At 53.0% G+C, this 26618-nt stretch overlaps 1 protein-coding gene across 3 annotated transcripts in view; it reads right to left on the bottom strand.

Annotated features, from left to right (window-relative positions):
- Window positions 1-40: 40 nt before the first annotated feature.
- LOC144601007 (uncharacterized) overlaps window positions 41-26618 on the bottom strand; it is a 38667-nt gene continuing 12089 nt past the window's right edge. For 2 of the 3 annotated variants that reach the window (XM_078412913.1, XM_078412912.1), the window contains exon 2: window positions 23609-26063. In XM_078412913.1, coding sequence (XP_078269039.1) covers window positions 24315-26015 — 1701 coding nt within the window. In that variant the 5' untranslated portion in view covers window positions 26016-26063 and the 3' untranslated portion in view covers window positions 23609-24314. Of the gene's footprint in view, window positions 3570-23608; window positions 26064-26618 lie in introns of those variants that run through there. The other variant, XM_078412914.1, reaches the window with a different exon arrangement.

Genomic DNA, 26618 nt, shown 5'->3' with positions numbered 1-26618 from the left:
AAACTTTAAAATGTGAATAACTTAAAAAAATATCACACCGATTTGTCACGCTATCGTGTACCGTTTTGGCTGTAGTTCAGGAACAAACAAACAAACAAACGAGAGTTTAGTATATTGATGAGAAGCGGTAGATGGGGTTGACAGTCAGAACCTTTTCCCCACAGGGCGGAAATGTTAGAGGTGTACAAAATCATGAGGGGCATAGATTGGGTAGATGCACAGTCTACTGGCCAGGGTACTTTAGTTTAGTTTAGAGATACAGCACGGAAACAGGCCCTTCGGCCCACCGGGTCCGCGCCGACCAGCGATCCCCGCACACTAACACTATCCTACACACACGAGGGATGATTTTTACATTTATACCGAGCCAATTAACCTACAAACCTGCACGCCTTTGGAGTGCTGTAGGAAACCGAAGATCTCGGTGAAAACCCACGCAGGTCACGGGGAGAACGTACAAACTCCGTACAGACAGCGCCGTAGTCGGGATGGAACCTGGGTCTCCGGCGCTGCATTCGCTGTGATCTGCCAGTGGTGACGATGCCAAAAAAAACTTTCCACGGTACCTTGGTACGCGTGACAATAAACTAAACTAGAATAGACAATAGGTGCAGGTGGAGGCCATTCGACCCTCCGAGCCAGAACTGTAATTCACCATGATCATGGCTGATCATCCACAATCCTGCCTTCTCCCCATATCCCTTGACTCCGCGATCATTAAGAGCTCTAACTCTCTCTTGAAAGCATCCAGAGAATTGGCCTCCACTGCCTTCTGAGGCAGAGAGTTCCACAGATTTACAACTCTCTGGGTGAAAAAGTTTTTCCTCATCTCCGTTCTAAATGGCCGACCCCTTTCTTCTTAAACTGTGGCCCCTGGTTCTGGACTCCCCCAACATCGGGAACATGTTTCCTGCCTCTAACGTGTCCAACCCCTTAATAACCTACGTGTTTCGATAAGATCCCCTCCCGTCCTTCTAAATTCCAGTGTATACAAGCCTAGTCGCTCCAGTCTTTCAACATACGACAGTCCGCCATTCCGGGAATTAACCCAGTAAACCTACCTCTAATAGACAATAGACATATTCGTTCACTGTTGACCCTCGACCACCTTCCCAGGCTGAGGAAGAAAATTCCAGGAAGACAAGATGTCGGCATATTAAATTTAATAACCCCCCCCCCCCCCACGACAGCAGTTACATTTCCTGGGCCTGTCCGTACACAAGTTATTAAACGTGTTGGGCAAATGGGGGGAGGTTGGACCCCCCCAATCTGGGTGCACTGCGTACGGATCCACCCCCCCCCCCCGAGTGTCCAGGAGGAGGCGATGACACCACCGTGCTGTCGAGCACCCCCCCCACCCCCCCATGTCCCGGGAGGAGGCAATGACACCTTTCTGGTGTCCCGGCGCCCCCTTGTGCCTGGGAGGAAGCAATGGCGCTATTCTGCACTCCAGCCCCCTCTAGAGTCCAGGAGGTAGACAATAGACAATAGGTGCAGGAGGAGGCCATTCGGCCCTTCGAGCCAGCACCACCATTCAATGTGATGTTGACAAAGCCGCGTCACAGCCCGGTCTAAAGTCCAGGAGGTGATGTTGAGAAACTCCACCACCCCAACTCCCTCTATAGAGTGCAGGAGGTTGCATCAGTCCACATTCCCAGGGCCACCCACTTGTGAAGGAGCAGAGACTTCCGACGCTGGGGAGAGGGGCGGGGGGTGTTGAGGACAGGGCTCCTTGTGTTTGGATGGGGGGAGGATGCAGGTTCCAGAGCTTTGAACGGACGGCAGGAAGGCCGCGTCGCTTGGACGGGGGGGGGGGAGAAGGGGGGAGGACCTCTTGTGTTGCTTGTTCACTGACATAGGGGGTTGCCAACTGTCTCACTCCCCAATACGGGACAAAGGGTGACGTTGCCACCCCCGCGCCCAGCGTGACCTCACCAGTCCCAAGCGGCCACGTGCTCCCACTCCGGCAACGGCGGCCGCCCGGGCCGGGTTGCTACGCAACCTCCGTCTGTGGTGCCCGGCCCTCCAGGACCTAGACTGTCCGGAGTTGCAGCGGCCACTAGCGTACAGTGTCTACAGTATCCAGGCCTACAGCGTCCGGGACTACAGCAGCCCACGGGTTATAGTGGCCCCTGGGCCTAGTGTCCGGGCCTACAGTGTCCAGGCCTACAGTGTCCAGGCCTACAGTGTCCAGGCCTACAGTGTCCAGGCCTACAGTGTCCAGCCCTACAGTGTCCGGGACTACAGCGGCCCACGGGTTATAGTGGCCCATGGGCCTACAGTGTCCGGGCCTACAGCGTCCGGGCCTACAGTGCCTGGGGCACACTGTCCGGGCCCACACTGACCGGGGCCTCAGAGTCCAGGCCTACAGTGTCCGGGCTCACAGTGCCCCCCCCCCCGTGCCTAATACGGGACAAGGGCGGTCCCATACTGGACAAGACAATTTAGCCCAAAATACGGGATGTCCCGGCTAATACGGAACAGTTGGCCACCCTGGTCACTCCTCCAGGGCATCACCCGCTCATCTCTCCCTCCCCAGCCTCTCCCCCAACCAAAGATAACAGAGCAGAGCAAGATGGACCACTCGACCCTAAAAGCCGTAGGAGGTCATGGCTCCATTTTAATCGGCAGAAACTTGCGGAAACATTTAAAAAGAAAAATAACAAAAATTTGTGAGTTGACAGATGAGAAATATTCTGCATGTTAACGGTATCACCACTCATACTGTTCCCCACAACACTGATTACACTGCGAGAGGCAGAGCGAGCGCGGGTTTTGCCTGCTAAAATGGCGGGGGTCGCATACTAAAATGGCGGGGTTGCCCACTAAATGGCGGGGGTCGCATACTAAAATGGCGGGGTTGCCCACTAAAACGGCGGGGGTTGCCCACTAAAATGGCGGGGTTGCCCACTAAAATGGCGGACGTTCCGTTCCTTTGCGTACTACACTTCAGTACAGGCGATTTTGACGGAGTGGTCTATCATGCTCCTCTTGTATCTTTGCGCCCCCCCTCCCCTCGCTCAGCGGGCCTGGCCCCCCGCCAGGCCCTGCCCCTCGGCCTCGCCGCGGGCCGTGTGGATGCGCTGGTGCCGCAGCAGGTTGGAGGAGTACATGAAGCGCTTGGCACAGCGGGTGCAGCGGAAGGGCCGCTCGTCGGTGTGCACGCGCTCATGCTGGGTCAGCTCTTTGGCACTCTTGAAGCGCTTGGCGCAGCGCGGGCAGGCGTGTGGCCGGCGGTCGGTGTGCACCCGCTGGTGGGTCAGCATGTCGGAGCTGCGGGTGAAGCGCTTGCCGCAGCGGGCGCAGGTGAAGGGCCGCTCGCCCGTGTGGATGCGCTGGTGCATCATCAGCTCCTTGGAGCTCTTGAAGCCCTTGTGGCAGTCCGGGCAAGGGAAGGGCCGCTCGTCGGTGTGGACCCGGTGGTGGGTCAGCAGCTTGGACGAGCAGGTGAAGCCCTTGCCGCACAGGGCACAGGTGAAGGGGCGCTCGCCCGTGTGGACCCGCTGGTGGGTCAGCAGGTTAGACGACTGGGTGAAGCCCTTGCCACAGACGGAGCAGGTGAAGGGGCGCTCGCCCCGTGTGGACCCGCTGGTGCGTCTCCAGCTCGGACGGGTAGTTGAAACCGCTTGCCGCAGTCGGCGCACTGGTAGGGCTGGGCGCCGGTGTGGCTGCGGCGGTGGCGAGCCAGGTTGGAGGAGCGGCAAAGATGCGACCGCAGGCGCCGCAGGGGTAGAGCTTCCCGGGGGGCGGCGGGGGGGGCGGGCGTGCGGGCCCGGCGGGGCGAGGAACGGGAAGGAGCGGCGGCCCAGCCGGCTGCAGGCGCGGGGGGAGGGGAAGAGGTAGTGGAAGGGAGGGGGAGTGGGGGAGGGGGAGCTGGCGGGAGGGGCGCAGCGGTGGCCATCTTGCTCGGAGGATTGTCGGAAGGCCAGCCCGCAGATCGAGCAGATGTACAGCTTGTCCGGCCTGGGTCACCGGTTGGCTCCTCCTCGCGTGGGGCAGGTGGTTCCCGGCACGGACTCCCCATCCTGGCGGCGAGATCGCTGCAACGCAAGAGGGAAGGTGTCAGACGCAGGGCGCCAACTGTCCCGGTTAGCCGCGACATCCCATGTTTTGGGCTAAATAGGAACGGACAGTGCGGGCCCGGACAGTGCGGGCCCCGACAGTGCGGGCCCGGACAGTGCTGGCTGGGTGAGGTCACGTGGAGCGCGGGGCGATGACGTCACCTTGTCCCTTATTTGGAAGTGAGATAGTTGGCAACCCCTAGTCAGACAAGGCCTGGGGGAGAGGAGGGAGCACGGCGGGAGGGGGAGAGGAGGGAGCACGGCGGGAGGGGGAGGGGGAGAGGAGGGAGCACGGCGGGAGGGGGAGAGGAGGGAGCACGGCGGGAGGGGGAGGGGGAGAGGGAGAGGAGGGAGCACGGCAGGAGGGGAGGGGGAGAGGAGGGAGCGTGGCGGGGGGGGGGGGAGGGGGAGAGGAGGGAGCGTGGCGGGGGGGAGGGGGAGAGGAGGGAGCACGGCGGGAGGGGGAGAGGAGGGAGCGTGGCGGGGGGGGGGGGCGGGGAGGGGGAGAGGAGGGAGCGTGGCTGGGGAGGGGGGGAGGGGGAGAGGAGGGAGCGTGGCGGGGGGGGGGGGCGGGGAGGGGGAGAGGAGGGAGCGTGGCGGGGGGGGGGGGGAGGGGGAGAGGAGGGAGCGTGGCGGGGGGGGCAGGGAGGGGGGAGAGGAGGGAGCGTGGCGGGGGGGGGGGAGGGGGAGAGGAGGGAGCGTGGCTGGGGAGGGGGGGGGAGGGGGAGAGGAGGGAGCGTGGCCGGGGGGGGGGGCGGGGAGGGGGGGGCGGGGAGGGGGGGGGGGGGGAGGGGGAGAGGAGGGTTTGCTCACCAAAGCAATCCAAACTATTCTCCATCACACTTTGTACAAATTTGTCTCAACGTCTGATCCGCCTCCTGCTTTGTGACTGCACATCCGAGCGTGATCAGGCGTGCGGTGCAGAACGCACACACTGACCACCAGCATCGCGGCCTCCACCACCATCTCCAATGCCAATACAAACACAGACAATAGGTGCAGGAGGAGGCCATTCAGCCCTTCGAGCCAGCACCGCCATTCACTGTGATCACAGTTGATCATCCACAATCAGTAACCCGTGCCTGCCTTCTCCCCATACCCCTTGATTCCACTAGCCCCTAGAGCTCTATCTAACTCTCTCTTAAATCCATCCAGTGAATCGGCCTCCACTGCCCTCTGTGGCAGAGAATTCCACACATTCATAACTCTCTGGGTGAAAAAGTTTCTTCTCACCTCAGTTTTAAATGGCCTCCCCTTTAGACAATAGACAATAGGTGCAGGAGTAGGCCATTCGGCCCTTCGAGCCAGCACCATCATTCAATGTGATCATGGCTGATCATTCTCAATCAGTACCCCGTTCCTGCCTTCTCCCCATACCCCCTGACTCCGCAATCCTTAAGAGCTCTATCTAGCTCTCCCTTGAATGCATTCAGAGAATTGGCCTCCACTGCCTTCTGAGGCAGAGAATTCCACAGATTTACAACTCTGACTGAAAAAGTTTTTCTTCATCATCGTTCTAAATGGCCTACCCCTTATTCTTAAACTGTGGCCCCTGGTTCTGGACTCCCCCAACATTGGGAACATGTTTCCTGCCTCTAACGTGTCCAACCCCTTAATAATCTTATATGTTTTCCCCCCCTCTACACTTGACTCAACCTTTAGACATTGGGGTTCGAATGGTCTTAAGTGCATTAAGGATTTATACACTGACAACATATTTGATAGTTTTGATAACGTGTGCAGAAAATATGACCTCCCACATAATCATTTCTTTAAATATCTTCAGATCCGCCACTTTGCCATGAAAAAAAATCCTTCTTTTCCTGATCTCCCGTCTGTCACAGGGTTGGATAAACTCACTCTTACCTTTGCAAATAAAGGACTGATCTCTGTATTATATTCTCAATTGATGTCTTTAGGGGATCAAAATCTGAACAAAATCAAAACTAGGTGGGAGGATGACCTTGGTATGGATCTGTCTGAGGAATGCTGGATAGAAGCACTGAAAAGAGTTAATTCCTCGTCATCATGTGCAAGATTGGGGCTCATACAATTCAAAGTTTTACATGGGGTTCATTTAAGCAAAGCCAGGCTTGCCGACATATATCCGGGGACAGACGCTGGCATTTCCATCCTGCCCTTAAATAATACACTTCACCTCCAATTTCCATCCTGCCCTTAAATATACCTGGACTATCTCTGACATCTCCCTCCCGTTTCTGGACCTCACCATCTCCATCACAGGAGAAAAATTAGTGACGGACATTTATTACAAGCCCACCGACTCGCACAGCTATCTGGACTACACTTCTTCCCACCCGGTCCCCTGCAAAAAGTCTATCCCCTACTCCCAATTCCTCCGTCTACGCCGCATCTGTGCCCGGGATGAGGTGTTTCAGACTAGGGCTTCCGAGATGTCCTCGTTTTTCAGAAAACGGGGCTTCCCCTCCTCCATTATAGATGAGGCTCTCACTAGGGTCTCTTCTACATCCCGCAGCTCCGCTCTTGCTCCCCATCCCCCCACTCGCAACAAGGACAGGATCCCCCTCGTTCTCACCTTCCACCCCACCAGCCAGCGGATCCAACATATCATCCACCAACATTTCCGTCACCTACAACAGGACCCCACCACTGGCCATATCTTCCCATCCCCTCCCCTCTCTGCATTCCGCAGAGACCGTTCCCTCCGCAACTCCCTGGTCCACTCGTCCCTTCCTACCCAAACCACCCTAACCCCGGGCACTTTCCCTTGCAACCGCACGAGATGCAACACCTGTCCCTTTACCTCCCCCCTCAACTCCATCAAAGGACCCAAACATTCTTTCCAGGTGAGACAGAGGTTCACCTGCACCTCCTCCAACCTCATCTATTGCATCCGCTGCTCTAGATGTCAACTCATCTATATCGGCGAAACCAAGCGCAGGCTCGGCGATCGCTTCGCTGAACACCTGCGCTCGGTCCGCATTAACGCCACTGATCTCCCGGTGGCCCAGCACTTCAACTCCCCCTCCCATTCCCAGTCTGACCTCTCTGTCATGGGCCTCCTCCAGTGCCATAGTGAGGCCCGCCGGAAATTGGAGGAGCAGCACCTCATATTTCGCCTGGGCAGTTTGCGGCCCGGTGGTATGAACGTTGACTTCTCCAACTTCAGATAGCTCCTCTGTCCCTCCCTTCCCCTCCTCCTTCCCAGATCTCCCTCTATCTTCCTGTCTCCACCTATATCCTTCCTTTGTCCCACCCCCGACATCAGTCTGAAGAAGGGTCTCGACCCGAAACGTCACCCATTCCTTCTCTCCCGAGATGCTGCCTGACCTGCTGAGTTACTCCAGCATTTTGTGAATAAATCGATTTGTACCAGCATCTGCAGTTATTTTCTTATACTACTGGCTGTGACAGGTGTTCCTTCTGTCCAGCCAATCTAGCTCACGCATTCTGGTCCTTGGGGTGACTGTGAGGCTTTGCCCACTTGTAGCTGTATTCGGTGTAACAGATGGAACTTTGGGTTTAAATGCAAACCAATCTGACATTATTGCATTCACATCACTTTTGGCCCGTAGGAGAATTTTGCTGGTCTGGAAATCTACAACTCCTCCATCTGCTGCCGTTTGGCTAGAGGACGTAATGTTTTTTCTAAAACTAGAAAAGATCAAATTTACACTGAGGGGGTCTGTGAAAAAGTTTTATTCAGAATGGGAACCTTTTCTGTCATACTTGGAGAATCTAAAAGAACTACCCACTGACTGAGGGCACTTGATTGTAGTTGGGAATCTGCCTTTAATTATGTTTTACTTTTATTTATTTACTTATTTTTGTTTACACAATTGCCGATTACCTCACAGGATGGCTGATGCATAATGAATGAGTGTATCCTGAACCATCTGACATGTTGTAGATATGTATGGGCCTGCGCCTTGGAAGAATGGAGAGGTTTTGCTGTCAAATTGTGCATTTGTATTTGTGATATGATGTATTGTGAACACATCAACTGCAAAGGGGTGTCCAGGGAGGGTGGGTGGGGGTTATTTTTGTTGTTATATATAAAGAACAAAATGGAGGGGAATGTAATGCGTTACGTTTTTCGTGTTGTCTATCATCTTTCCTTCAATAAAAATAAATTTTAAAAAATAATTTAAAAAAAATAATAAATAAATACAAATAAATAATCTTATATGTTTCAATAAGATCCCCTCTAATCCTTCTAAATTCCAGTGTATACAAGCCTAGCCGCTCCAGTCTTTCAACATATGACAGTCCCGCCATTCCGGGAATTAATCTAGTAGTTTATTCTTAGACTGTGGCCCCTGGTTCTGGACTCCCCCAACATTGTCAAGTCAAGTCAAGTCAATTTTATTTGTATAGCACATTTAAAAACAACCCACGTTGACCAAAGTGCTGTACATCTGATTAGGGAACATTTTTCCTGCATCTAGCTTGTCCAGTCCTTTTTATAATTTTATACGTCTCTATAAGATCCCCTCTCATCTTTCTAAACTCCAGTGAATACAAGCCCAGCCTTTCCAATACATCACGGGTACTGATAGGGGTTGCCAACTTCCTCACTCCCAACTACGGGACAAGGTGACGTCACCGCCCCGCGCCCCACGTGACCTCATCTAGCCAGCGGCCACGTGCTCCCGCTCCACCAACGGCGACCGCCCGAGCCAGGATGCCGGTTGCTATGCAACCTCCGTTAGGCGGCCTCCGGGCCCACACTGTCTGGGCCCACACTGTTCGGAAGGTAGGCACAGATATTAACCAGCATCTGCAGGGTTTTTTTACCACACTATCGGGGCCTACAGTGTCTCCTGGGCCTACAGTGTCGGGGCCTACATCGTCCGGGCATACAGCGCCCCCTGGACCTAAAGTGTCCGGGCCTACTGCGTCCGGGCCTACAGCGCCCCCCTGGGCCTAATACGGGACAAGGACAGTTCCATACGGAGCAAGCCAATTTAGCCCAAAATACGGGATGTCCCGGATAAGACGGGACAGTTGGCAACCCTAGGTACTGACCTCCCCACCCCACACTGCCCGGTCCATCACAAGAACTGACCTCCCCACCCCACGCTACGCGGTCCATCACTGGTACTGACCTCCCCACCATCGAAGGGATCTACAGGAGGTGCTGCCTCAGAAAGGTAGCCAACATCACCAGAGACCCACACCACCCTGGCCACTCTCTCATCTCGCTGCTACATAGAAACATAGAAAATAGGTGCAGGAGTAGGCCATTCAGCCCTTCGAGCCTGCACCGCCATTCAATATGATCATGGCTGATCATCCAACTCAGTATCCTGTACCTGCCTTCTCTCCATACCCCCTGATCCCTTTAGCCACAAGGGCCACATCTAACTCCCTCTTAAATATAGCCAATGAACTGGCCTCAACTACCTTCTGTGGCAGAGAATTCCACAGATTCACCACTCTCTGTGTGAAACAAAACTTTCTCATCTCGGTCCTAAAAGACTTCCCCCTTATCCTTAAACTTTGACCCCTTGTTCTGGACTTCCCCAACATCGGGAACAATCTTCCTGCATCTAGCCTGTCCAACCCCTTAAGAATTTTGTAAGTTTCTATAAGATCCCCCCTCAATCTTCTAAATTCTAAATTCCAGCGAGTCCAAGCCGAGTCTATCCAGTCTTTCGTCATATGAAAGTCCTGCCATCCCAGGAATCAATCTGGTGAACCTTCTCTGTACTCCCTCTAAGGCAAGAATGTCTTTCCTCAGATTAGGAGACCAAAACTGTACGCAATACTCCAGGTGTGGTCTCACCAATGCCCTGTACAACTGCAGCAGAACCGACAATAGGTGCAGGAAGAGGCCATTCGGCCCTTTGCGCCAGCACCGCCATTCACTATGATCATGGCTCATCATCCACAATCAGTACCCCGTTCCTGCTTTCTCCCCTATCCCCTGACTCCGCTATCTTTAAGAGCTCTATCTAGCTCTCTCTTGAATGCATCCAGAGAATTGGCCTCCACTGCCTTCTGAAGCACAGAATTCCACAGATTTACAACTCTCTGGGTGAAAAGGTTCTTCCTCATCTCCGTTATAAATGGCCTACCCCTTATTCTTAGACTGTGGCTCCTGGTTCTGGACTCCCCCAGCATTGGGAACATGTTTCCAGCCTCTAGCGTGTCCAATCCTTTAATAATCTTATATGTTTCGATAAGATCCCCTCTCTTCCTTCTAAATTCCAGTGAATACAAGCCCAGTCGCTCCAGTCTTTCAACATACGACTGTCAATAGACAATAGGTGCAGGAGGAGGCCATTCGGCCCTTCAAGCCAGCACCGCCATTCAATGTGATCATGGCTGATCATTCTTAATCAGTACCCCGTTCCTGCCTTCTCCCCATACCCCCTGACTCCGCTATCCTTAAGCGCTCTATCTAGCTTTCTCTTGAATGCATTCAGAGAATAGGCCTCCACTGCCATCCCGGGAATTAACCTGGTGAACCTACGCTGCACTCTCTCAATGGCAAGAATTGGGAAGAAGGAACAGGAGCCTGAAAACTGGCACCTCCAGGTTCAAGAACTGCTTCTTCTAAATGACCAGCAGAGTCCTGAACAGCGCTCAACACTAACCTCAGCAGTTTCTATCTGCTACGGACTATCTTTGCGCTCCCGACTTTGGTATTTTGAAAGTGTTACGCATTAATTTATTGTGTTATTATACGATGCACTGTCTTTTACCCAGAGTAGGGGAATGAAGAACTAGATGGCATAGGTTTAAAGCGAGAGGGGAAATATTTAATGGGAACCGGAGGGGCTACTTTTCCACACAGCGGATGGTGGGCAGCTCGGCGGCAACGGCCATCTTGTTTGACCCTTTGCCGGCGCACTGCACCACGGGAGGAAGGTCATACGCGGGGCACGCCGGGGCGGGCGCTGGTCCTCCCGGCGGGGGGGGGGGGGGGGGAGAGCGCATCTATTAAAGTTTATTAAGTGAATTGTTTTAAAAAGTAACAAAACTTGATTTACTGAGACTGCGGGGAAATGGTGAGTAGGGTGGGCCTAAAATTGTTGCACTATCGTGTACTGTTTTGGATGCATTTAGGGAACAAATCTATCCACAAACACACAAACTAGATGAGAGTTTTAGTAATATAATAATAGATGGGTCAAATGTGGGTCGGCATGGGAGAGCTGGGCCGAAGGGCCTGTGTCTCTGTTGACTCTGGTTAACTACGATCTTCGACAGACTTTGGTATTTTGCAGCCAATAGTACAGGTTTATTGATTATTTTTGATTTATTTGTGCATTATTGCGATTACGGGCTTGTTCACCTGCAGCAGGTAAGGATTTGTAGGAAAAAACTGCAGATGCTGGTTTACACCAAAGATGGACGCAACGTTTTGGAGTAACTCAGCGAGTCAGGCAGTATCGTCTGGAAATGCTGCCTGACCCTCTGAGTTACTCCAGCGTTTTGTGTCATTTTGCAGGTAAGGGTTTGATTGTTCCATTGTCAGTACCTGTGGCAATTGAACATTATCTCAAGGCGAGGTGCAACGAGACCTCGGTGTCCTTGTACACCAGTCACTGAAGGTAAGCGTGCAGGTACAGCAGGCAGTGAAGAAAGCTAATGGCATTTTAGCCTTCATAACGAGAGGATTTGGGTATAGGAACAAAGAGGTCCTTCTGCAGTTGTACAGGGCCCTGGTGAGACCACATCTGGAGTACTGTGTGTGGTTGTACAGGGCCGTGGTGAGACCACGTCTGGAGTATTGTGTGCAGTTTTGGTCTCCTACCTGGTCTACCAACACCATCACCACAGTGAAGAAGGCACAGCAGAGACTCCACTTCCTGAGGATCCTCAGGAAAACCAACCTGCAGGAGAAGCTCATGATGTCCTTCTATCGCTGCTCCATCGAGAGTGTGCTGGCATACTGTATAACCACATGGTATGCCAGCTGCTCAGAAAAGGACAGGAAGGCCCTTCAGAGGGTCATCACGACGGCCCAGAAGATCATCGGCTGCTCACTGCCCTCCCTGGAGCACCTGTTCAGCCTACGCTGCCTCAGTAGAGCAGGCAAAATAATAAAAGATCCATCCGACCCCGGCCACCGTCTGTTTGTTCTTCTGCCCTCTGGTCGACGTTTCAGGTCGATCAAATCCCGAACAAACAGACTTAAGAACAGTTTTTACCCCAGGGCCATACGAGAACTGAACACTACTTTCTGCACTAGGTCACACTGTTAAAACTTTTGTATTTAATATATTTGTATTTATCTGTTTTGCATTTATTGCATATATGTTTTTACGCACCGTCAGGATTGCTATTTTTTAATTTCGTTGTACTCGTTGCAACGACAATAAATGAATATTATTATTATTATTATTGAGGAAGGATGTCCTTGCTATTGTGGCAGTGCAGCGTAGGTTCACGAGATTAATCCCCGGGATGGCGGGACTGTCATATGAAGAAAGATTAGAAAGGCTGGGCTTGTATTCACTGGAGTTTAGAAGGACGAGAGGGCATCTTATAGAGGCGTATACAATTATAAAAGGACTGAAACAAGCTGGATGCAGGAAAAATGTTGGGGGAGCCCAGAACCAGGGGCCACACAGTCTAAGAATAAAGGGGAGGTCATTTAAAACTGAGGTGAGAAGAAACTTTTCCACCCAGAGTTGTGAATGTGTGGGATTCTCTGCTGCAGAAGGCAGTGGAGGCCGATTCACTGGATGAATTTAAAAGAGTTAGATAGAGCTCTGGGGGCTAGTGGAATCAAGGGGTATGGGGAGAAAGCAGGCACGGGTGGATGATCAGCCGTGATCACAATGAATGGTGGTGCTGGCTGGAAGGGTCGAATGGCCTCCTCCTGCACCTATTTTCTATGTTTCTATGTTAACATGCCATTAGCTTTCTTCACTGCCTGCTGTACCTGCACGCTTACTTTCAGTGACTGGTGTACAAGGACACCCAGATCTCGCTGCACTTCCCCTTCACCTAATCTGACACCATTGAGATAATAATCTGCCTCCTTGTTTTTGCCGCCAAAGTGGATAACCTGACATTTAAATCTACATTATTATACTGCATCTGCCCACTCACTCAGCCTGTCCAATCCACCCTGCAATCTCCTAACACCCTCTAAGCAGTGAGTTACTCCAGCGTTTTGTGTCCATTTGCAGGTAAGGGTTTGATTGTTCCATCGATTGTACCTGTGACAATTGAACACGTCTGACTCTTGAGAAGTTGGGAGGCGGCATGTCGAGCAACTCATCCTCCCCTCGCACAATTAAAGCATGAAATAGTCTTCAACCTACTATAGTTACTCAACCAGGCACAACTACATTTAAGGCAGCTCTTCTTCTCCAAGAAGCCCTTCTTGCTTCAGTCCACACTCTGCCACCTCCAGTTTAAATTCCATTTGGAATATTTTGGAGGACCAAGAACCAAGAAGAGGAAGAGAGGGGAGGGCTGGCAGGGGACGTGACGGGCGATAGAGGAATGCACGCTCTGTTTGGGCTGCTCCTGCCAATGCATGGGGGGTGTAATGGTGGCATCGGTGCAATGGTTGCTTTGCAAAGGGTAGAGGTTGAGCAAGAGTGGGGTGGTGAGCGCCCTCGGATACTCACGGCAAGAGGCGACAGCAAGGTCTTTGTCCCTTTAAACTGGCTGTGCACACACACACAGGGGGGTTGCAAGCTCTCAGCAGCCGCAGGGGGCCCTGTTTAAAGTCCCAGCCGCCGAATTCCGATGCAATGCAACAAATGCAACCATCCCCTCACCGGCCCGGCTGCATTGAACGTCGGGCACCATTTAAAACCAGACTCCAGGGCCGCCCGGCCGCGCAATCGTCCTCCGCCCCACTCCCCATTACAGACAATGAGCGCCGAGGGGAGCCGGCACTGGGCCCGCTGACGTCACCCACCGGCTGCGTCTGCGGCTGCGCGGTGCCGGCGCCCACTCGACGCACGCTGCGACGTCCGTGGCGTAACGTCTGTCGTAGGTGGCGCAATGTCTGACGTCTGTAGCGTAACGTCTAACGTTGGTGGCGTAACGTCTGTCGTCGGTGGAGAAACGTCTGACATCATGGAGCAACGTCTGTCGTCGAAGAAATTTAAAAAAAGTCTCCTTATTTATTATTTTGTTTTGCTTTGCTTTGCTTTCCCCCCCTCAGGATGGATTGTGTCCACATGTAGGACAGAAACAATTATTCCAAAGTCCGTCTGTGGCGTTCGGACATTTAATTAAGCCTGGGATTGTCTGCGCATGCGTGATACTACACACAGGTCGGCGCAGAACTACATCTCCCGGCATGCACTGCGGAACTTGACATCTTGCAAGTTGAAAACTAAGAAACATAGAAAATAGGTGCAGGAGGAGGCCATTCGACCCTTCTTGTATCTTGGTGGGGAAGATGCCGGAGTCAATTATAAAAGACGAAATTGCGGAGCATTTGGATAGCAGTAAAGACGTACAAAGACGTACAGGTATGTAGGTTAATTGGCTGGGTAAATGTAAAAATTGTCCCTAGTGGGTGTAGGATAGTGTTAATGTACGGGGATCGCTGGGCGGCACGGACTTGGTGGGCCGAAAAGGCCTGTTTCCGGCTGTATATATATGATATGGTATGAGTAACAGGATCGTTCCGAGTCAGCATGGATTTACGAAGGGGAAATCATGCTTGACTAATCTTCTGGAATTTTTTGAGGATGTAACTCAGAAAATTGACAGGGGCGAGCCGGTGGATGTGGTGTACCTCAACTTACAGAAAGTCTTCGACAAGGTCCCACATAGGAGATTAGTGGGCAAAATTAGAGCACATGGTATTGGGGGTAGGGTACTGACGGATAGAAAATTGGTTGGCAGACAGAAAGCAAAGAGTGGGGATAAATGGGTCCCTTTCAGAATGGCAGGCAGTGACTAGTGGGGTACCGCAAGGCTCGGTGCTGGGACCGCAGCTATTTACAATATACATTAATGATTTAGATGAAGGGATTAAAAGTACCAATAGCAAATTTGCAGATGATACAAAGCTGGGTGGTAGTGTGAGCTGTGAGGAAGATGCTATGAGATTGCAGGGTGACTTGGACAGGTTGTGTGAGTGGGAGGATGCATGGCAGATGCAGTTTAATGTGGATAAGTGTGAGGTTATCCACTTTGGTGGTAAAAATAAGAAGGCAGATTATTATCTGAATGGTGTCAAGTTAGGAAAAGGGGACGTACAATGAGATCTGGGTGTCCTAGTGCATCAGTCACTGAAGGGAAGCCTGCAGGTACAGCAGGCAGTGAAGAAAGCCAATGGAATGTTGGCCTTCATAACAAGAGGAGTTGAGTATAGGAGCAAAGAGGTCCTTCTGCAGTTGTATAGGGCCCTAGTGAGACCGCACCTGGAGTATTGTGTGCAGTTTTGGTCTCCAAATTTGCGGAAGGATATTCTTGCTATTGAGGGTGTGCTGCGTAGGATTACTAGGTTAATTCCTGAAATGGCGGGACTGTCACATGTTGAAAGACTGGAGCGACTAGGCTTGTATACACTGGAATTTAGAAGGATGAGAGGGGATCTTATCGAAACATATAAGATTATTAAGGGGTTGGGCACGTTAGAGGCAGGAACCATGTGCCCAATGTTGGGGGAGTCCAGAACCAGGGGCCACAGTTTAAGAATAAGGGGTAGGCCATTTAGAATGGAGATGAGGAAAACCTTTTTCAGTCAGAGAGTTGTAAATCTGTGGAATTCACTGCCTCAGAAGGCAGTGGAGGCCAATTCTCTGAATGCATTCAAGAGAGAGCTAGATAGAGCTCTTAAGGGTAGCAGAGTCAGGGGGGTATGGGGAGAAGGCAGGAACAGGGTACTGATTGAGAATGATCAACCATGATCACATTAAATGGTGGTGCTGGCTCGAAGGGCCGAATGGCCTCCTCCTGCACCTATTGTCTATTGTGGTCATCACTTCCGAAGCGTTCACCAGGGACTATACTGGAAGTATCCTCTATCAACTAGGGTCAATTTTTAACACTATCCTATACACTAGGGACAATTAAAAAAAAACATTTACCAAGCCAATTGACCAACAAACCTGCACGTCTTTGGAGTGTGGGAGGAAACCGAAGATCTCGGAGAAAACCCTCGCAGGTCACGGGGAGAACGTGCAAACTCCGTACAGACAGCGCCCATAGTCAGGATGGAACCCGGGTCTCCGGCGCTGCATTTGCTGTAAGGTGGCAACTCCACCGCTGCGCCACGTTGGTGCCGATGCCGTGGTCTCTTCTGCCTTGACGTCCGATATTTCTGGAAGGTTTGTGGAGAGGGTGGATCGGCGAGATTTCCTGTCTCAACTGATCCACCGAGGTATGATGGATTGATGACTGCATCAGTGCCACCTCCAGCACCCATGCAGCACCCATGCAGAACTCATGGACTTCATCAACTTCACCACCAATTTTCATCCTGCACTCAAATGTACTTGGACTATCTCTGACACCTCTCTCCCCTTTCTCCATCTCACTGTCTTCATCATAAGAAACAGACGATTGACTGACATCTATTACAAACCCACTGATTCCCACAACTATCTCGACGACACCTCTTCCCACCTTACTTCCTGCAAAGACTCTACCCCCCTACTCCCAATTCCTCCGTCTTACCTGCATCTGCGCCCAAGATGAGGTGTAACCTACTAGGACCTCCGAGATGTCCTCATTCTTCAGGGAACGGGACTTCCCCTCTCCCATCATAGATGAGGCCTTCACTGGTGGCACCTCAGTACCCCTCCCCCCAGTCGCAACAGAGGCAGAGTCCCCCTAGTCCTCACATTCCACCCCATCTGCCATCGCCTACAACACACAATCCCCTGAAATTTCCGCCACCTCCAACGGGATCCCACCACTAGCCACATCGTCCCATCTTCACCCCTTCCCGCCTTCCGCAGAGACCGTTCCCTCCTCAACTCCCTGGTTAACTCATCCCTTCCCACCCAAATCACCCCCTCCCCAGGTACCTTCCCCTGCAACCGCAGAAGATGCAACACCTGTCGCTGTACCTCCTCCCTCGACTCTGTCCAGGGACCCTGACAGTCCTTTCAGGTGAGGCAGAAGTTAATTTGCACCTCCTGCAACCTCATCCACTGTATCCGTTGTTCAAGATGTGGACTCTTATACATCGGCGAGACCAAACGCAGACTGGGCGATCATTTTGCGGAAAACCTTCGCTCAGCCCGCCTGAACCAACCTGATCCCCTGGCTGCTGGACACTTTAATTCCCCTTCTCATTCCCACACTGACCTTTCTGCCCTCGGTATCCTCCATTGCCAGAGTGAGGCTAAACACAAATTGGAGGAACAGCATCTGATATTTCGCTTGGGCAGCTTACAGCCCAGTGGTATGAATATTGATTTCTCTCACTTCAGGTAGCCCTGGCATTCCTTCTCTCTCTCCCTCTCTCTCTCTCTCTCCCTCTCTCTCCCCCACCCAAGTCGCACTAGAGTCTCACTAACCCAATAAACAGCTTACAATGTGGAGGAAAGAAAACTGAAGATTTTGGTTTAAACACAAGATGCTGGAGTAACTCAGCGGGTCAGGCAGCATCTCTGGAGAGAAGGAATGGGTGACGTTTCGGGTCGAGACCCTTCTTCAGAATGAAGATGGGTTTAAACAGCTTACAACGGCCTCTTTCCTTTACCATGGTTACTTATTTGCAAATCTTTCATTCATTGTTCTTTATCTCTCCACATCACCATCTATATCTCTCATTTCCCTTATCCCTAACCAATCTGAGGAAGGGTCCCGACCCGAAATGTCACCCATCCCTTCTCTCCAGAGATGCTGCCTGTCCTGCTGAGTTACTCCAGCTTTTTTGTGCCTACCTTTGAGTTAAACCAGCATCTGCGGTTCCTTCTCACACATTTTAACTTCCCTTCCCATACCGACATTCCCTACATGGTCCTGGGCCGCCTCCTTGGCCTGAGTGGCCATGGAAGGCAAACTGGAGGGGCCGCACCTGATATTCTCCATTTGGGCAGCTTGCAACCTCATGGTCTTTGCAACATTGGATTCTCAATAGGCAACAGGTGCAGCAGCACCATTCACTGTGATCATGGCCGATCATCCACAATCAGTACTACGTTCCTGCCCTCTCCCCATATCCCTTGACTCCGCTACCTTTAAGAGCTCTATCTAACTCTCTCTTGAAAGCATCCAGAGAATTGGCCTCCACTGCCCTCTGAGGCAGAGAATTCCACAGATTCACAACTCTCTGGGTGAAAAAGTTCTTCCTCTTCTCCATTCTAAATGGCCTACCCCATATTCTTAAACGTGTTACCCCTTGGTTCTGGGCTCCCCCAACATCGGGAACATGTTTCCTGCCTCTAGTGTCCATTCCCTGAATAATCTTATATGTTTCAATAAGATCCCCTCTCATCCTTCTAAATTCCAGTGTATACAAGCCCAGTCGCTCCATTCCTTCAACGTGTGCCAGTCCCGCCATCCCGGGGATTAGCCGCCAATTCTAGATGTCCACAAAACCCTCCCTCATATGCTCTGCCCAATCAGAGCCCGGATACCCTCCACTCCCGGCACGTTGCGAATGGCCGTCCAATCCGAGCTCAGCCTTCTTCCCGTGCATCCTAGCTCCGATGGGCCGAGTGCCGCCGCCATTCCTCCCCAGGCAACCACTGAGGGGGAAAACACAGAAGAAACCTCTTCCAACCCCCCAAACCCCTCAGGGAATGCCCCTGCCCTGCGTTTGAAATCAAGCCTTCACAATTGTGCACGATCAGTTTGCATTTTAACTTTTTTATATATATAGATGGAGGAAAGCTTATCACGGGATAACACTGATTATTTGGGGGGCCTATCTACATTTTTTTTTTGCTTAAAAAAAGACATTTATTTCATTAGAATACAACTTGGCTCCAACGGGTTATTGAGCAAAAGTCCTTGTTTACCACCACCGGAGTCTTGCAGCCGTCCACGGGCGGAGAGCGTGATGCCACCGTTCGGAGTTGAGGGGGAACGGCCGGGGGACGGGAAGCGGTGACTCCGGATTAATCCTGACGCCTTTCGCCGGTGAGAAGACAGAGGAATGGCGAAGAGATGGCGCTCGAGGGGGGGGGGGGAGCTGTCGATGACTGGTCAGCTCGGACATTGCATCCTATCCCAAGAATGGACACTGCATTGCCGACAGGGCCAAGGAGGGCTGATATTGGGAACACTTCTCCATCCGGTTCCCACCACGGACGGCTGACCTGAAGAGCTAGATGGAGCTCTTAAGGATAGTGGAGTCAGGGGGTATGGGGAGAAGGCAGGAACGGGGTACTGATTGAGAATGATCAGCCATGGTCACATTGAATGGCGGTGCTGTCTCGAAGCCTCTGTCCTTTAGAATTTGAACTATATGTCCGTGGGAGAAGCATGGGGGAAGAGAGAAGAAATTCTTTTGCCTTCCTTCATAGGGAGGGGGTGTCTGGAGGAGTCACTATGATGGATGTTTGTGTTAAAATTGTGTGTCTTGTGTCTTTTACTCTGTACTGTTGTGGCTGCGTGGCAAATGATTTTCGATCAATTCATTTTGAATGACAATAAAGGTGATTCAGATTCAGATGGGCCGAATGGCCTACTCCTGCACCTATTATCTATTGATGAGGTTTACCAGCACTTTGGAGGGGAATGGACGGGCGACGTGACAGGTCGGGGCCCTGCTTTGGACTGATGGAGTCGGGGCAGAAAGCTGGACAAAGAGATGGGGGCTGGACAAAGCCTGGCAAGCGATAGGTGGACACAAAAAACTGTAGTAACTCAGCGGGACAGGCAGCATCTCCGGAGAGAAGTAATGGGTGACGTTTCCAGTTTAGACCCTTCTTCAGAAGTGATAGGTGTTTTAGTTTAGTTTAGAGATACCGTGTGGAAACAGGCCGTTTTGGCCCACCGGGTCCGCGTCGACCAGCGATCCCCGCACATTAACACTATCCCACACCCACTAGGGACAATTTTTACATTTACCAAGCCAATTAACCTACATACCTGCATGTCTTTGGAGTGTGGGAGGAAACCGAAGATCTCGGAGAAAACCCACGCAGATCACGGGGAGAACGTGCAAACTCCGTACAGACAGTATCTGTAGTCGGGATTGAACACAGGTCTCGGGCGCTGCATTCGCTGTAAGGCAGCACCTCTACCCACTGCGCCACCGTGACCGCCCACAGTGGATATAGGTGAGGGAGACACAAGAAACTGCAGATGCTGGAATCTTGCAGAGAACACAATTTAGTTAGATGCACAGAATCTCTTGCCCAGAGTGGGGGAATCGAGGACCAGGGGACATAGGTTCAATGTGAAGAGGAAAAGATTTAATAGGAATCTGAGGGGTAACGTTTTCACACAAAGGGTGGTGGGTGTATGGAACAAGCTGCAAGGGGAGGTAGTTGAGGCAGGGACTATCCCAACGTTTAAGAAACAGTTACAGGTACATGGATAGGACAGGTTTGGAGGGATATGGACCAAAAGCAGGCAGGTGGAACCAGTGTAGCCGGGACATGTTGGTCGGTGTGGGAAAGTTGGGCCGAAGGGCCTGTTTCCACACTGTATCACTCTATTACTCACACGAAGTGCTGCAGTAAGTCAGCGGGTCAGGCAGCATCTGTGGAGAACGTGGATAGGTGACGTTTCACAGAGTGCTGGAGTAACGTAGCGGGTCAGGCAGCATCTCTGGTAAGAAGGAATGGGTGATGTTTCGGGTCGAGACCTCCCATCCCTAAACGGCGCCTATCCATGTTCTCCAGAGATGCTGCCTGTCCTGCCGAGTTACTCAAGCATTTTGTTTCCTTGATCAGAATGATGCCTTGATTTGGGCATTATCAACAGGGAGAGGTTGGACAGACTTGGATGGTTTCTCTGGAATTTGGGGGGGGGGGGGTCATGTGGAAACTTCATAGAAGTAAATAAAATGATTTGGAAGGATGAGGGGGGATCTTATAGAAATGTATAAAATTACAAAAGGATTGGACAAGTTAGAAGCAGGAAAAATGTTCCTGATGTTGGGGGGGGTAGTCCAGAACCAGGGGCCACACAGTCTAAGAATAAAGGGGAGGCCATTTAAAACTGAGATGAGAAGAATTGTCTATTGTCTAAATATTTTCAGCCAGAGAGTTGTGAATTTGTGGGATTCTCTGCCACAGAGGGCAGTGGAGGCCAATTCACTGGATGAATTTAAAAGAGAGTTAGATAGAGCTCTAGGGGCTAGTGGAACCAAGGGATATGGGGAGAAGGCAGACACGGGTTACTGGTTGTGGATAATCAGCAATGATCACAATGAATGGTGGTGCTGGCCTGAAGGGCCAAATGGCCTCCTCCTGCACCTAGTTTCTATGTTGATGAGAGGCATTGATAAGGAAGACAGTCAGATCTTTTTACCCGAGTGTTGAAATATTAAAGTCTAGAGGACATGGTTTTAAGGTCATACGTGATAGGAGCAGAATTAGGCCATTCAGCCCATCAAGTCTACTCCGAAGAAGGGTCTCGACCCGAAACATCATCCATTCCTTCTCTCCAGAGATGCTGCCTGTCCCGCTGAGTTACTCCAGCATTTTGTGTCTATCTTAAGTCTACTCCGTAATTCAATCATGGCTGACTTACCTCTCCCTCCTAACTCCATTCTCCTGTCTTCCCCCCGTAACCCCTGACACCCACAGCTGTCAAGGTGAGAGGGGCAGAGTTTAAAGACGTACAGGGTAACGTTTTGTAAACACAGTGGGGGGGTCGGGTGCCTGGAATGCATTGCTGTGTGTGCGAGAGTGCCGTTTCACACTATTAGAGAGGCACGTGGATGTTAGGGGTACGAACTATAGCACTCCCAACTACGGGACAAGGTGACGTCATGGCCCCGCGCCCCACGTGACCTCACCCAGCCAGCGGCCATGTATTCTCGCTCCACCAATGGCGGCCACCTGTGCTGGGAGGCGGGTTGCTACGCAACCTCCGTTAGGCGGCGCCCGGGCCTCTGGGCCTACACTGTCCGGAACAGATTGGCACAGATTTTAACCAGCATCTGCACGTTTTTTCCCGTCAGTGTCCGGGCCTTGAGCGGCCCCCAGGACCTAATACGGGGCAAGGGGGGTCCAGTACGGGACAAGCCAATTTAGCCCAAAATACGGGATGTCCTGGCTAATACGGGACAGTTGGCAACCTTATAGTGGGCGTGCAGGGAATGGAGGGATATGGATCACGTGCAGGCAGAGGAGAGTTGGTTTTGGTACCATGTTCAGCAAGACATGGTGGGCCGAAGGGCCTGTTCCTGTTCTATACTGTCCCAAGAGGAGTGAAATGTGAAGCCAGAGGATGTGCAAGGGCTTGGCAACAGGGAGCAGATTAGTTTGGAGATACAGCGCGGAAACAGGCCCTTCGGCCCACCGGATCTGCGCCGACCAGCGATCCCTGCACACTCCAACACTATCCTACACCGACTAAGGACAATTTTTACATTTACACCAAGCCAATTAACCCACAAACCTGCACGTCTTTGGAGTGTGGGAGGAAACCGAAGATCTTGGAGAAAACCCACGTGGGTCACGGGGAGAACGTGAAGACTCCGTGCAGACAGCACCCGTAGTCGGGATGGAACCCGGGTCTCCGGCGCTGCATTCGCTGTAAGGCAGCAACTCTACCGCTGCGCCACCAACCCGAACATTATGTTTCACTCGAGATTCCAGCATCCGATGACTAAAATAATTTGGCCGGGGGAGGACAGGAGTGGTCTTGGATGGTTGTTATTATGGGCGGACATGCTCCGAGAATTGGGTGAGGTGTGGAGGAAGAGAGAGGGACTATGGTGTGCAAGGGGGCAGGACACACACGGCGAGTTATTAAACTATAAAAGGACTGGACAAGCTAGATGCAGGAAAAATGTTCCCAATGTTGGGGGAGTCCAGAACCAGGGGCCACACACAGTCTGGCCCACAGGATGAGGGGGGATCTTATTGAAACATATAAGATAATTAGGGAATTGGACATATTAGAGGCAGGAAACATGTTCCCAATGTTGGGGGAGTCCAGAACAAGGGGCCACAGTTTAAGAATAAGGGGTAGGCCATTTAGAACGGAGATGAGGAAGAACTTTTTCAGTCAGAGAGTGGTGAAGGTGTGGAATTCTCTGCCTCAGAAGGCAGTGGAGGCCAGTTCGTTGGATGCTTTCTAGAGAGAGCTGGATAGAGCTCTTAAGGATAGCGGAGTGAGGGGGTATGGGGAGAAGGCAGGAACGGGGTACTGATTGAGAGTGATCAGCCATGATCGCATTGAATGGCGGTGCTGGCTCGAAGGGCTGAATGGCCTACTCCACCTATTGTCTATTGTCTATTAAGGATAAAAGGGAGGCCATTTAAAACTGTGAGAATAAATAATAGACATTAGGTGCAGGAGTAGGCTTTTCGGCCCTTCATGCCAGCACCACGATTCAATGTGATCACGGCTGATCATTCTCAATCAGTACCCCATTCCAGCCTTCTCCCCGTACCCCCTGACTACGCTATCCTAAAGAGCTCTATCTCGCTCTCTCTTGAAGGCATTCAGAGAATTGGCCTCCACTGACTTCTGAGGCAGAGAATTCCACAGATTTACAACTCTCTGACTGAAAAAGTTTTTCCTCATTTGAAGAAACTTATTCAACCAGAGGACATCCTTGCTATTGAGGCAGTGCAGCGTAGGTTCACCAGGTTAATCCCCGGGATGGCAGGACTGTCAAATGAGGAAAGATTGGAAAGTCTGGGCTTGTATTCACTGGAGTTTAAAAGGATGAGAAGAGATCTTACAGAGACGTATAAAATTATAAAAGGAGTGGACAAGGTAGATGCAGGAAAAATGTTCCCAATATTGGGGGAGTCCGGAACCAGGGCCCACACAGTTTAAAAATAAAGGGGAGGCCATTTAAAACTGAGGTGAGAAGAGACTTTTCCACCCAGAGAGTTGTGAATCTGTGGAATTCTCTGCCACAGAGGGCAGTGGAGGCCGATTCACTGGATGGATTTAAGAGAGAGTTGGATAGAGCTCTAGGGACTAGTGGAATCAAGGGATATGGGGAGAAGGCAGGCACGGGTTACTGATTGTGGATGATCAGCCATGATCACAATGAATGGCGGTGCTGGCTTGAAGGGCCTAATGGCCTCCTCTAGCCTCCTCCTCTAGGACTGGGCGGGCACTGATTGGGGGGGGGGGGGGGGCTTCTCCTTCGACTGTCTCCCTCGGTCTGACGGAGCCGGGCACCTCCTCGCCCGCCTGCCCGTGTCTGGCGCGGCGCGGCACGGCGCCATCCCTGCCACATCAGCGGGGAAGAGCAGCGGCGTGCGCAGGGTCTGGAGGTGGGGGGGTGTGGGTGGTGGTATCCCTCCCCTCGCCCGCGACCGGAGACCCTGTCTCCTGGGGTGCCCCGGGGGAGGGGGCAGGGGCAGGGACGGGACTGGCCGTCTCCCCGTTGGCGGGGAGGCAGGTGGGCGCGGTGAGCGTGCCTCCGGTGGCGCCTGGTGCTGCCTCGCCGCGGTGCGTGGCGCGGTGAGCCCGGAGTGCCGGCAGGAGGCCAAATACCTGGCCGCACTCGGGGCACGGGTGGGTGCGGCGGCGCGCCAGCCGTGGGCGGCCGCCGCGGGCGAAGGGCCTCTCGCCGGCATGGGCGCGCCGGTGCAGCAGGAGGCCCGAGGAGCGGGCAAAGGCCTTACCACAGTCGGCGCAGGAGTACGGCCGCTCGCCGGCGTGGAGCCGCCGGTGCGCCAGCAAGCCGGAGGAGCGGGCAAAACGCTCGCCGCACAGCGGGCAGGTGAAGGGGCGCTCGGAGCTGTGCACGGCGCGGTGAGCCAGCAGGCTGGAGGAGCGGGCAAAGGCCTTGCCACACAGCGGGCAGGTGTATGGGCGCTCGCCGGTGTGGACCCGCCGGTGTTCCAGCAGGTGGTCCAGGCGGGTGAAGCCCTTACCACAGGACGGGCAGGGGAAGGGACGCTCACCGCTGTGGGTACGCCGGTGCTGCCACAGGCTGGACATACGGGTGAAACCCTTGCCACACTCGGCACACACAAAGGGTCTCTCTCCGGTGTGTATCCGCTGGTGCTCGCGAAGCCCCCGTGCGCTCTTGAAACGCTTGCCGCAGTGGGAGCAGCCGAAGAGCCGCTCGCCGGCATGGACCCGCCGGTGCTCCCGCAGCCCCCGCGAGCTGTCAAACGCCTCACCGCAGAACTGGCAGTCGTAGGGCTGACCACTGGTGTGCACGCGCTGGTGAGACAGGGCGTGCGAGGCCATGGCAAAACGCTCTCCGCACACCGGGCAGGGGAAGGGGCGGTCGCCCGCGTGCACCCGCTGGTGGCTCAGCAGCTTGGACGAGTGGGTGAAGCCCTTGCCGCACTGGGCGCAGGTGAAGGGGCGCTCGCCCGTGTGGGTGCGCTGGTGCTCCAGCAGGCTGTTGGAGCGGGTGAAGCCCTTGCCGCAGTCGCTGCAGGTGTACGGCCGCTCCCCGGTGTGCAGGCGCCAGTGCACCTTCAGGTCGGGCGACGTCTTGAAGCCTTTGCCGCAGTCGGAGCAGGTGAAAGGCCGCTCGCCGCTGTGCACCCGCCGGTGACGAAGAAGCCCTGACGACTGGGCAAAGCTCTTGCCGCAGGTGGAGCAGCCGAAGGGCTTCTCGCCCGTGTGCACCCGCCGGTGGATCTTCAGGTCCTGCGCCGTCTTGAAGCCCTTGCCGCAGTCGGCGCAGCCGAAGGGCCTCTCGCCAGAGTGCACGCGGTAGTGCCGCAGCAGGCTGTCGTAGCGAGTGAAGCCCTTGCCGCACTCCGAGCAGGCAAAGGGGCGCTCGCCCGTGTGCACCCGCCGGTGGGTCTCCAGCAGGCACGGGTACAGCCAGGTCTTGCCACACATGTCGCACTCGTAGCGCTTCTCCTTGTTGTGTCCCGCCATGTGGACCTCCACCGCCGCCAGCCCCTCGAAGCTCAGTCCGCACACCGAGCAGATGTGCGGCTCGCCCGCACCCTGGCCGCCCTCCATGGCCACTCACGGCACCGTCTCCCCGTCCACTGTAACGGCTCCTAAACCCTGCAGGAGGGGGAACACAGTTTAGATAGTTAGAAACATAGAAAATACGTGCAGGAGGAGGCCATTTGGCCCTTCGAGCCTGTACGCACCGCCATTCATTGTGACCATGGCTGATCATCCACAATCAGTAACCCGTGCCTGCCTTCTCCCCATATCCCTTGATTCCACTCGCCCCTAGAGCTCTACCTAACTCTCTCTTAAATCCATCCAGTGAATCGGCCTCCACTGCCCTCTGTGGCAGAGAATCCCACACATTCACAACTCTCTGGGGGAAAAAGTTTCTTCTCACCTCAGTTTTAAATGGCCTCCTCTTTATTCTTAGACTGTGGCCCCTGGCTCTGGACTCCCCCAACATTGAAAACATGTTTCCTGCATCTAGCTTGTCCATTCCTTTTATGATTTTATACGTCTCTATAAGATCCCCTCTCATCCTTCTAAACTCCAGTGAATACAAGCCCAGTCTTTCCAATCTTTCCTCATATGACAGTCCCTCCATCCCAGGGATTAACCTGGTGAACCTACACTGCACTGCCTCAATAGCAAGGACGTCCTTCC

This window comes from Rhinoraja longicauda, chromosome 16, assembly GCF_053455715.1.
Source record: "Rhinoraja longicauda isolate Sanriku21f chromosome 16, sRhiLon1.1, whole genome shotgun sequence".
NCBI classification, from domain to species: domain Eukaryota; kingdom Metazoa; phylum Chordata; class Chondrichthyes; order Rajiformes; family Arhynchobatidae; genus Rhinoraja; species Rhinoraja longicauda.
Note: the sequence above shows the minus strand (reverse complement) of the source record. Positions and strands in the feature narration are given on the sequence as shown.